The sequence below is a fragment of the Panthera onca genome, chromosome D3, assembly GCF_046562875.1.
Source record: "Panthera onca isolate mPanOnc1 chromosome D3, mPanOnc1 haplotype 2, whole genome shotgun sequence".
Lineage (NCBI taxonomy): Eukaryota > Metazoa > Chordata > Mammalia > Carnivora > Felidae > Panthera > Panthera onca.
Window position 1 is genome coordinate 39,499,965 of NC_138350.1, and position 12,963 is coordinate 39,512,927.

Genomic DNA, 12,963 nt, shown 5'->3' on the forward strand with positions numbered 1-12,963 from the left:
CTTACCTCATTTCAGTTGCCTTACCTAGTAGTTGGAGAGATGACACAAAAACACATAAAACAAATAGTGTATGTAAGTGCCATTGTGTGATTATGCACATTAAGTGTGCAGAAGGAAGATGTGAATCAGGTTTGGGGCCATATAGCCTTCAACACAACCATACAACTCAGCCCTTGTAACTTGACATTAGCCACGGCCAATGTGTAATGAATGGGCATGGTTGTGTGCCAATAAAACTTTATTTGTAAATACACATGGCAAGCTGGATTTAGTCTGTGAGCTATAGTTTGCTGACTCCTTATGTATGCTATATATATGCTATATATATATATATATATATATATATATATATATATGCTATATATATGCTATATATATGCTATATAGCATAGATTTCATTAAATCTATGCTATATAGCATATGATATGTGCTATAGATTTCATTAAAAAGATCAATTTAATCTGGAACAGTTGGAGGGAGCTTTAGAATTTCTGAGTTCAGCCTGGAAGGAAGATTTGAGACAGTCTTACAAGACCCTACATGATCTGGCCCCACACCCCTAGCCTTTCCTTGTATCACTTTCCTCTTGCTGGGTACTCTCCAGTCACACTGTCATTTTTGTTCCTAGGCTTTAATTACACACCAATCTTATTCTTACTCTAGGGACTCCATGCTGGCTGAACCTTTTGTCTGGAAGCTCTTCCCAGCTCTCCTCTAAGCTGGCTCCTTTGGTCAGCAGATCTCCTCTGGAATATTACTGCTTTCCTACTGGCTTCTCCAAGGAACGAGTTAAAGTAGTCCCCCTCCAGCCACTTTGTTACATTACCCCATCTTATTTTCCTAATGGCATTTATGATTCCTGAGATTATCTTTCTCATTTATGTGTGTGCTTAACTATTATCTGTTTCTTCCTGCACTGCTTCTAGAATGTATGCTCCGTAGTGTGAGATCAATATTTATTTTGTTCACTGTTGTATATTCCAGGCACACCCAGACCATGGCTGGAAAAGAAACAGGCAAAACATACTTATAGATATAAAGGAAGAAGGGAGAGAGACAGAGAGGCAGGGAGGAGATTGAGAAAATGCAAGCATGCCCCATTAGAGCATGTTTAATTTTCTCCTGTTCCATAACTGAACAGCTACAATTAGAATGACCCATCATTCAGTGCCCATACACTATTTCATTTAAGAAAACATCCTCATCCTGTAATTAGAAGATGATAGCACTTGGTTATGGTCATTCCTTGGTCAGAAGTAAGTCTTCTATACTTGTGAGCTATGACATGTGGTCTAAATTATAGACTGGCTATTCTTGAAATAGAAAAATGCACACTAATCCTCGTTTTGTTTTCTCAAAAACAAAGCTCTCTATTGGAGTTTAATGCTTAAGCATAAGCATTAAAAATCAAACAATTTCTTTACTCTAACTCACAACAACTACAATATGGATTTTATTACTGTTTCCCCTAACATCCGTTGGGTCCAACCACCCCCAGGGTTGGTGCAGACAAGCGGGCCATCCGGCTGGCCTGTCGTCCTCAAGTGCCCAGGCTGCCTTTCTGCCTGCTCCAGCTTCCTCTCCTCACCAAGACTTCTATTCCTTTAAACTGCCAAGACCATTAATACCAAAGGCTTTCTCAGACAGTTGTAAATTTGAATTTCCCTACATTTTTTCTTTCTGTGCAACTGAGGCAGAAAGACACATCAACCTTTGACTAGATCACAACGGTGGCTGTGCCAATGACTCTCCTTCCTCTCTTTCCAATCAAAAGGGAGCAACATGGAGACAGACTTATCAGCCCAGACATGGCGCCAGCGAAATCCACAAATTTGTTAGGTTCACCCTTATCTCCTTAGTTACTTCTTCACCATTTACCAAATCCCTTTGTCTTATCAATTCTTCACAGATTTATTATTTCCTTGTCTACAGGGTATAAAAGTTTCCTGCCCCAGTTGCTTCTTTGGATCTTCATTCTCTTGTAAAGGCTCCCAAGTACATGTAAAAAAAATAATAAAATGAGTATGCTTTTCTCTTGTTAAAAAAAGGGGGGGAGTAACATTTCCCACTTGGGCCCCTTACAGAGGGGTATGCCACGGTCTCCTCTTCTGCTTTAGAGGTGGAAAGAGTCAGAATAAAAATTCTGGCTCAATCATAACAACTTCAGTGACATTATTTTCCTTCTCCAAGATCTTGATTTTCTGTTTCTTTACACTTTTCCTACAACTGATTTCTGCATTATTTTATAGGTAATCTTATTGTCGGCTACCCTTAGGTCTATGAATAACGTGTTAATTTTTAAATTCCATTCGATACAACTTCTTAGCTGCTATCATTTGCAAACTGTTTCATTGAGAGGTATTCAGATTAAATACTTTCCAGTTGGTTCCCTTGGCAACAGATGCAACCTGTTTCTCATATAAGTCCAAGTTTCTACCATAAACTAACTTTGGAAAAAACATCTAAACAGCAATTTGCCATGTTTTGTTTCGTAAGTGATATGACCGGATATAAGTTTGTCCTTGGTCTCTGACATATTCCAGAGACCAGTGCTTATTTAGGAGCTATGCATCAGTGCTGAGAAATGGCAAACGCTGTGTGCATCATCTGTGACCCTAAGCTGTACCGATTTAATTTATAAAATGTAATCGCTAAGCCAATAGTGAGGTTCTGAACATGATCATACCTTTACAATGAGTCACCTGCCAATTGAAGGAAAACAAGACTGTTCCAAACGTTTATAATTTCACTGAGAAATCTTCCTTGTTGCTATGGTGATTTTGATGCTATTTAGCTAAAGCAAAAACTCCACATTGTTACTACCATGATTAATAAATGGCAAATGAATCAGATGCAATGGATTACGAAGGTGTCATGGGACTACAGTTATTTGGTTCCGTAGATGCCACACATCATGGCCCAGAAAGACAGACAGCATTAAATAGTGGTCAAGAACAAGTCCTCACGAGCTGCCAGGTTGGAATTCTGCCCCTTTGTAGCTGAGACTTTGGTCCTGTTACATAACTTCAGTTTCCTCATTTGTAAACTGGGGATAATAATAATAGTACCCTTCAGCTGTGTGGATCAAATGAGAGAACATTTACAAAGCACTTAGAACAGTGCCTGCACATAGGAAGTGCCACTTAAAAATCTGTTAAAATAAACAAACTGCATAATGAAGCTTAGCCTAACTTCACTGGTAGTTTTCCAAATTAGAACTCACAAACCACTGTTTCAGGTCCATAAGTAGCAGCATCTCTTCAGTCTGATGTTTCTAGACATAAGCTTTCAAATTATGCAAATAAAGTCATAATTTAAGGAGCAGAGTATAGTGCTTTTTTTAATGGAACATGTATTTTCACTTCCTAGAACTTAGACAACATTTAGCAACCTGTGTCTAATATGTGTATGTGTCATCGTGGACAATTTTACGAACCCTTCAGATGTAAAATTGATATATTACTAATCACAAAATTTAGGTTAAGAAAATTCTGATCTTGGGAGTCAAACCAAAATGCTTTAAATGCCAGTGCTGTGTGTTCTTTGGCAAATTCCTTAAGCTCTCTGACTTCCTGTTTCCCATCTGAGAAATACAGAAGAAACCTTGCACAGAGTTGTTATGCTGTTAAAATAAGACCCTCTAAGCAAATTGCATAGCATAGTTAAATGTTAATAATGAAACACTGCATTATTGATGAATAATCCGTAAATAGCATCAAAATCTTAAATGCCTGTTTGCCCTCTCATTGAGACTTGGCCAGTCCTTCCTGGCTACTCCTTCCCCGTCACCATTACTGATAACTCCTACTTGCAGTCTCTCTTTGGTGCATATTCCATTTATGGCACCATACCTTAAACTTGCTGGTGTGTTGATTTGGAACTATTCCCAAATGCGTTTATGCTCTGTCTTCTCATCGCTGTTATAAATACGTTAAGGGCAAAAACCAGCCTCCTTCTTCTTTGGTGTCTTTTCGTTAAGCCCTGTGTACCGTTCCACACACTGAAGGCTGATTATTGCTTCTTAATGGATGAGAAGAGTGGTCATTGTGCATTTCTTTTACTAAGTGGAGGAGTAATGAGATCCTAGTTTGAGTCCGTGTGGAAATGGAAAATCTAAGTGGAACTGAAGACAAAGTCATAAAGAAGCCTTCTATAACATAGTGTAGTGCTCTGCTGAATTCAAAGGCAATGACTGTAGAAAGAAAAAGGAGCAGTGTGCTGAGAACATACTCTTGTGTGGTACCCCCAAAGGGGGACTTAGAGTAGGATGCAGCAAAGCAAGAGGAAAAGAACAATTCAGATAAGTAGCTTTACCAGGTAAGTACAGAATCTCTTCAGGCTTGGGGGGTGCTCGCGCGTGCGTGCATGTGTGTGTGTGTAGTCAGAGGCCAAGGATAATTTAAATTAAGAAAATGTCACTGGCTTTCATGAGGAGATCATTGGAAACCTTTAAAGACTGCTTTCAGTAGATCTATGAAGACTGCTTTCAGTAGATCTATGGAGGCTGAACCCAAATTAAGAGGCGTTCTCAAAGAATAGGTTTTTGGAAAGTCAATGCAACTGGTTTAGGAAGCAGAGAGACTAGATACAAGACAGTGGAGACGGACAGTGTGAGGACGGTGGAGATAAAAGTGAAAGTTTCTTAAATTTTAAGTGACAAATGAAAACAAATAATTCAAAATCTCAAATAAAACTATTTCCCTTTTCAACAGCATTCTTATTGGCATTATTTCTTGGAATTCTTATTCTTACTGGCATGAGAAAAATGAGAAGTAAATCAGAGGCCATGGTTTTAGTTTTTCCTAATACACAGGATGTTTTAAAGATTGAGACGTGGAATGGCACGTATTCAAATATTTTCAAACCAACTCTAGTAAGACACCATTCGTGAAAAGTAAATGTCTGAAGTTTTAGATAATTTATCTCTGTCACCCACGTTCGGGGTCCTACCAAAAAATCAATAAAGGAAAGAAAAGTGTAGGATTTTATTAAAAATGAATTCTCTGTTTTATATCTGAATAGGTTCCACAGGATGAATGGACAGGGTACACCCCTAGAGGTAAAGACGACGAAATTCCGTGCCGAAGAATGCGGAGCGGCAGCTACATCAAGGCCATGGGAGATGAAGACAGTGGTGACTCTGACACAAGTCCCAAGCCTTCTCCCAAAGTTGCTGCACGAAGAGAAAGCTATCTCAAGGCTACTCAGCCATCCCTTACAGAACTCACCACACTCAAGTAAGTGTTTCCAACACTACACTTCTGGTAGTCCAGCTCCTTGTATTGTCACCTAGAATCCGATCGTGGGACCCCCCCAGAGTAACTGGGGCAAGAGACACCCTACAGATGGAGCAGTGTGATGCACTGAATGGCCTAGTGATTTTGACATGGGTTCTGACTTGTGTATCCCAGTGCCTTCAAAGACATGGGCACCCATGTATATGCTGCATAGATCATAAACTGAACCACAAGCCCCAAGATGAAGAGTTTGAAACAATCCAGAATGGCTTCTGAAATGAATTAAGATTTCTGGTCAATGAAAAGATCTATGTATCTCAACTCTTGGGTGTTTTCTTAACCACTAAATCTGCAGGACAACTCTTTCCTATGAGACCTTTGAATTTTTCAGATAACTGAGTAATACAATAGAGCAGATGATCTTGGAGAAGCTTATAGAAAGTGGCTATGCTTAAAATTTGGATGATATGTGAAGGTTCTTGATATAGGTTTTTAAATGTGGATGCTAAATGCATATAATTTGTAAGACCTTAAAAATGGATTTGGGGGGACACCTGTCTGGCTCAGTCGGTGAAGCATGTGGCTCTTGATCTTGGGATTACAAGTTCAAGCTCACATTGGGTGTAGAGATTACTTAAAATTAAATGTTAAAAAATGGTTTTTGGTTTTGAAAAATACGATTATAAGTAGTCCTTACCTCTATTTGTGCTATTTGTAAATACAGAATAGCACTGCAAAAGAAACTACTGAAATTATTTTAAGCAAAGCCTGATTTAATTTTTAATATTATTTATGGAGAGTAAATCGGAGCCTTGGAATGTATCAATGCTTGGATCATCATTTGAAAAATATTTTGTGGATGATTTGTATTTTTAAGTGCCTTTTTCCCCTTGTATTGAGGAAATACATACTACTATTCATGAATTTATATTATGCTACAAAATAAAATATTAAAACACAAAATAAATAAAATAGAAAAAGACCAAAGCCATCAGGCTAAGGAAAACAAACTAGACTATTAAGCTAAAACACTGAAAAACAGCTGACTATTCTATGATGGAAACTTACTTAAATAGCAAAGTAAGCTATAGCTTAAAACAGTGGACAGAGTCCCCTCACAAATTTTTTTCAAGGGGTCATGTGGAACCTCTCCAGATCACCTCAATAAAAAATTAATGCCAGTGTGCCTGGGTGGCTCATTGGTTAAGTGGCCAACTCTTGATCTTGGCTCAGGTCATGATCTCACGATTCATGAGTTTGAGCCCCACGTCGGGCTCTCTGCTGACAGCGCGGGGCCTGCTTGGGATTCCGTCTCTCCCTGTCTCCACCCCTGCCCCATTCATATTCTCTCTCTCTTTCTCTCTCTCTCCCTCTCTCTCTCTCTCTCTCTCTTTATCTCTCTCTCTCAAAATAAATAAACTGAAAAACACTTTTACTTAATACCAATGACATTAGTAAACCAACCCAAGAAAGAAAGCTTTTTTCTTTCCTTCAGCCTCCAGTTGCCCTTCCTCTTTGCCTTTATTATTGCAAGTATCAGTTTCCTCGGGCTGCCATAACAAAGTGGCCTGAAACAACAAAAACTTGTAATGTCACAGTTCTGGATGCCAGAAGTCGGAAATCCAGGTCTCGGTGAGACCTTGCGACGCTCCTTGAGACCATGCTCCTTGAGAAACTTGTTGAGAACAATCCTTCCTTGCCTCCTCTCAGCTTCTGGTTGTGGGCCGCCAATCCTTGGCATTCTTTGGCTTCCAGCTGGAGCACTTGAATCTCTGCCTATCTCATGTGCGTCTTCACACAGCCGTCTTCTCATCGCACCACTCACATCGGATTAGAACCCTCGCTAATGACCTCCTCTTCACTTGATTAAATCTGCAAGACCCCTATTTCCAAGTAAGGTCATGTTCACAGGTACTGGGAGTTAGGACTTTGATATATATATATATATATATATATATATATATATATATACAGAGAGAGAGAGAGAGAAAGTAATTCAACCCATAACACTGCCACACAAGGTAAAAGTTGATCATGGAAATGAAAAATAGAAACAGGTTTTTGTTGTACTTTGGCACACCTCGTGGAGGCTCAGAAAATTAAATGTACCCAGTCAGAAAAAAAAAAAAAAAAACACTGGATTTGTAATAAAGGCAGTCTGCCAAGGTGGTTTAAAATGAGGGTGGCCAAGGATAACTTCTGGCAAATATCTTCTATGGACTTTAAAATATCTCTCCACTAGAGCCAAGGTGCTAATTAACATCTTCCAGAAGAAGCAAAAGAGGGAATGTTTTGCGCAAGAAAGTCACTTAGACCTTCAAGAGCTCAGTTGCCTCAAATGTATACCAAGCGGTGGGACTCTGCAACCTACAGAGTCCCTTCCAGAACCTTAGTACCCCCTTAGTTTATCTATCAGGATGCATGTGTCACATTGGCTGAATGACACTTTAGGTCGCGGGTAATGAGATACAGTGATTGCCGCTGTAATAACCAGGTATGAGGAGAACTGAAAGGAGCAGAGCGTAAGAAAGGCTAGGAGAGTGCTCTGAGGAGGCTGAGGACTGGGGGGTAGGTGCAGAAATCACCTCTCACACATGTGCCCTGGTCTACTCTTCTCCCAGCTTCAAGGGCTGTGGGCGATCCACTCTGAAGTCATTGGAATTCTTCCTTGTTCATCTTGCTTCCTACATAATACCATCTTCCTCTCAAGCCCAGGGCCCTATTTTTACAACCCTCGTATACTTCCTTGACTTCTCGGAAGTTTTAAGAGCGGCAGTGTTGAAGAGTTTTAAGAACAAGACAAACACGGAGGGTGGCTAAGCTGTTGGTGGAGGTCAGCTACTTGGGACAGTGAAATCAGTCACCGAGCTGAGTTGGTGACTATTCTCTTCCTCCAAACCTATGGAAATGCAACATGGTAACCAATTTACTATGGGGACCCCTGAAGAATTGAGAAACTTTTTTCTACTCAAGATGAAAACTCAGAAACTCAAGATGGAATTTCACCAAACCATCTCTATTCTTTAGCAAGCAAGACAACATCTGACCATCATTCAAACGTGCCTTTCTTCCCTTTCCTACTATTCCATTGCCCAGGCTTACTTCTCGTGGTTCCATTTGTCTCCATTCATTCCTCCCTCACCTGGTTTAGGGATTCCATTCCTCATTACAGTCTACGTATTAGGCTTCCGTCATACATAACTCCAGATGATTCCTAGTGAGTACTAGTTTAATGGTATCGGAGGTACACAAGAAGACAAAGGAAATGCACTATGGAGGCAAAAATTCCAACATGACATGACTTATAATCAATGCCGTCTTCCATTCCTTAATGATGTTTTGACTCAAGACCATTATTTCTCTAGAAGTTCGAAGCATTTGGTCCCTCATGAGAAAAAAAAGATCCCCATATCCTGGAATTCTAGTTCCCCAAAAAAGAAGACTATATTTTTGTTCTTACTTCTTTGACATTTAAGTCACTTTTTTTCCTCCTTCCTCCTCAGCAATTCACAGCTTTAGGGATGAATCATAGCCATGAACCAAGATAACTAAAATTAGCCAAGTGAGATTAGGGCAACATTTTGTTGGAGGTTTTCAACTCCTATCTTCTGTCAGAAATGTTGGAGAGAAAGCACTTCCCTACTTTCTTACATTGTTTCTCTCTTTTGTATTTTTTAAAGGCATCTTGAGGGTTTATTTACGAGAGTTGTTTTCATCACCCACTCAGTGTTATTGTGTCCTAAGGTCAGTGGAACACTCTAGAGTCATAAGCAGGCTTCAGACAGTGAACTCCATCTTGGGGCTGCAAAATTCCTGTAGCTACTCACTGAGGATCATTATTTCTTTCACTCTCTTGTCTCCTTCCACAGCCAGTAATAAATCCCTTCACCCCACTGCTAGCTTTCCCTTCTTTTGTTATCACCCAACAATGAACTTGAAATGGATTATTATCCAAGAATATTACTATTTTCAAATAATGATTTCTGGATGCTGAACAGTAAATTCTCAGGCAAGTCGAGGAGAGGTTTGGGGGCCAGAATTCCCTCAAAGCGTGTCACCACAGCTTGGCTCTAATGAATTTAACTCTTTTAGTTGGATTTGTTATAACTTGCTATTTATTTTAGCATTGAGACTACAGCCCTAGTTAAAAAATCATGGCCAAATCCCATCTTGGACTTTCCCCCCGCCCCTGATATTTTATAGAAAGAACTTTCTTAAAAGCTGCTATTTAAAAGATTCTCTATTTAAATTCAACTGTCCATTAATCCTAGGCAAATAACACGTTAAAATTTCTTCATACTTCTTTATCTCTTCATCCAAGAACTGAGAAAACTTTTCTCCTGGAGGAAATAATCTCTAACATTACACACTTTCAAAGGCCTCTGAAATCGACAAGGAGGGCCCCAGACTTCTGTGCACGTTTGATTTTGTGGGTAAGCAGGTAGAGCTCCTAGCACTTTTGATAAAATGTCTAACAAAAGGCTTCAAGCAGGTTCATGTTCAGTCCTCAATGTCTTGAAGGCAGTAGTTTTGTGTGTTCAGAATGGCTAATCCTCTTAATCTGCATTCTTTTCCTGATCCTGAACTTCTTTTTTATGTATATTGGTGAAACACTAAGTAGCTGTGTGGCTTTGGCAACTGGTTTAATGTCTCCGAGCCTGGCACACACACACCCAAATTAAATGAGAGGCTTGGGCTCTTAGCATGGATGGTACCGCTTAGATAACTCTCATCACCACTCCCCACCCTTCCTGAACCCCCAGGCCCATGGCAGACAGCATTACCCGATCCCAGCATTAATGGATCCCAGTACCCTTCCTGCTGAACACAGATTGGGCTTCAGAACCCTTCTCAACACAGTTCTCTAGCACTCACTTCTCATTGACTAGTGATGCCAAGAAGTGCTGTCTCTCACCCACAGTCTCTGAGAGATCTTTCCCCACTATTGTATATAATTGTAAGGATGAGGCAGGGAAGAACTGGGAGTTCACAGTTTAAAGACAAAAAGATCAGCATTGGTAAACAAAATAATTTGAGAAGAGTTAGATGAGGCGTTCTCCTACAACTGTAATTCTGGAAGTTTAAAATGTATCAGTGTTATATCAGGAACCCAAAACTAGCTTTTTGCTAGAGTCTCTGTTTTTGATTATCTTTGAATAAACTTCTTGCTCCCTTTTTTCTCTCTGGATACAGTGTTCCTCAAATTCCACAAGCCCCTCCTGTCCACCTGCGGTTCCCCAGGTGCCTTCTCTCCCCAGAAAAGGGGGACGTGGGGCATATGAACATGAGAGCATTTTTTTCCTAAGGATGTGAGCCGTGTTTAAGAACCTAGCCATATATATCATCCCATCTCTGTCCTAAGTGGTATGAAATGTCTCTGTTTTCCTTTGTTGTCTGTTTTTCCCACATGCTTTGACATTTCTCTCCTGCCTGACCACCAGTATAACTCCACATATAACGACAGACAATCTTTACGATAGAAGAGAGAACAGAACCCAACTGACCCTACAATATTGTGAATATGATTCAGTGATATAAACTCAAGATAGTTTCCCAATCCTTTCCTGACCACGGTACTTTCCTCTATTACATTCCATCCTCCCAACTCCTTTTCCCACCCACCTTCCACAATAATAAGACAAGGGAAAAGGTTAAAGCTAAAACTCATTCACCTGCCCCTAGAGAAATTATCCGAATACCCTTCAACCCCTTGCTAGAAATAAGGCTCATAGAAAAACAAAACAAACAGTAACTGGTACAAGAAATTGCCCATTATAGTCAGCCCAGATCACCAGGCCAAGGTTAAGAAAAATCAGTCCCTCTTTGAGGCATGAATGCTTTCCTCCAAATGAGATGGGCGTGTGTTGAGCCCTGTATCTGTACCACATCCTGGTCTCTTGGGATATAATTGCTCTTTAGAAAAGCCTGTTTTGGGGCGCCTGGGTGGCTCAGTCGGTTAAGCAACTGTCTTCAGCTCAGGTCATGATCTCACGGTTCATGGGTTCGAGCCCCGCATCAGGCTCTGTGCTGACAGCTCAGAGTCTGGAGCCTGCTTCGGATTCTGTCTCCCTCTCTCTCTACCCCTCCCCCACTTGTCCCTGTCTCTCTCTCTCTCTCTCTCTCTCTCTCTCTCTCAAAAATAAATAAAATGTAAAAATTAAAAATTAAAAAAAAAAAGAAAAGCCTGTTTTGGAAGGACACTTGCATAGATTAGACTGTCCCTACAATGACCATGACCCCAAAGAGGAAAGAACTGCTTGCATATCTTTGAGGGAGGTGAAGGAATGAAAGGAAATTCAGATACATTTTAGAGAGAGAACATGTTGACTCAGGCTTGCCTTGAGGTAAAGGAAAGAAGGGCCAAATGACCATTGGGTCAGAGATAAGGAGGCGTTGGCTCATGCCTGAAGTTCAAGGGAGAAGCGATAGGCTTTTAGGAGCCTGGGTCCACGTCCGTCAGGACTAGTGTAATAACAAACCCTGTACCTATATCTTTTCTGTGGCTATACAGTATGTCACCTGAGCTGTCTTCTCATGACCAGGCAAGGCACCAAAGACTGGAGAAACATGAGCAGGGGAAGACCCCAGAAAAGGGTTCTGGAAATGAAGATTCCCCAGTCCCCTCCTGCAGTACCGATCAGCAGTGCTACCCACTGGCATGCCAGGAAGACTTCTGTTTACCGAGATATTTAAAATCCTTTATCCTGCCTGTCTGCTGGCTACCGTGCCTTCAATTTAATATCTACATTCCCCGTTAAAGCACAGACAACCAGGTAACAGAGAACACCCTAATTATAATCAGAAAGGGTATTCATGTAATCACTCACTCATTTATTCAGGACCTTTAATATTGAAGTCCCTGTGGGAGACATTTATACCTTGGTTTCAACACATTTATTAAATTCTTTACTAATTTCTGGTTTTCCATAGTCAAGTGGAAAATATATATACATACACACACACACACACACACATATGTATATATATATATATAGACACACACATGCGTTTGTTTATAAATATATATTTATATATAGATGTTTTTATAAATATATTTATATAAATACAGATATTTTAGAGACATAAATATACCCTAAAAGATACTCTAGAGTATATAGTTGTGCCCTAGAATCTAAGAATGGTGGAAGAAGGCACTACAGAGAAGAAATAAACTAAAAATTCAGAGGCCAAAGGTATTCAAGTTTATCATTTTGTCCAGAATTTTTTCTGGTCATAAAAATCTACTTGACATGGGGAGAGCGTTTTCTTTCTTTTTTTTTTTTTTTTTTTTTTTCATTGCAGGTTACTATTGTGTCAGCATAGTCCGTGTTATTAGTTTGGCTTTGTTTTATATCGTTAAAGAAATCCTCCTGGTTCGTCTCTGAGAGCAGCACACTTATGAAGGAAAGAGAAAAGCTACTTTAAAGGAAGCCTAGGCAGACATATTAGGAGGCGCCTCTAATCCTTTTTGGAAGCAGGTTGGGTGTGAGTCCTAAATAAATCCATCTTTACAGAGAATGCATATGGGACAGGAAAACCACTGACATTCCTGTATATAAATAAGAGGAAACGACATCAAAACTACAGCCCAAGGAACTTAAGTTAGCTGCAAGGGGAAACTTCTAATGGCAAAGTTATTAATCATGGAATAAACCAAGTGGGGAATTTGAAGACAAATGTTTCCAGGCACCTTTTAAAACAACCTGAACTGTCCTTCTCTGAGAGC

The 12,963-nt window shown here is 40.0% G+C and overlaps 1 protein-coding gene across 18 annotated transcripts in view; it reads left to right on the plus strand.

Annotated features, from left to right (window-relative positions):
• DLGAP1 (DLG associated protein 1) overlaps positions 1-12,963 on the plus strand; it is an 892,830-nt gene that overhangs the window by 625,427 nt on the left and 254,440 nt on the right. For all 18 annotated transcript variants that reach the window (XM_060613343.3, XM_060613345.3, XM_060613340.3 and 15 more), the window contains one exon: positions 5,023-5,237. In XM_060613343.3, coding sequence (XP_060469326.1) covers positions 5,023-5,237 — 215 coding nt within the window. The remainder of the gene's footprint in view (positions 1-5,022; positions 5,238-12,963) is intronic.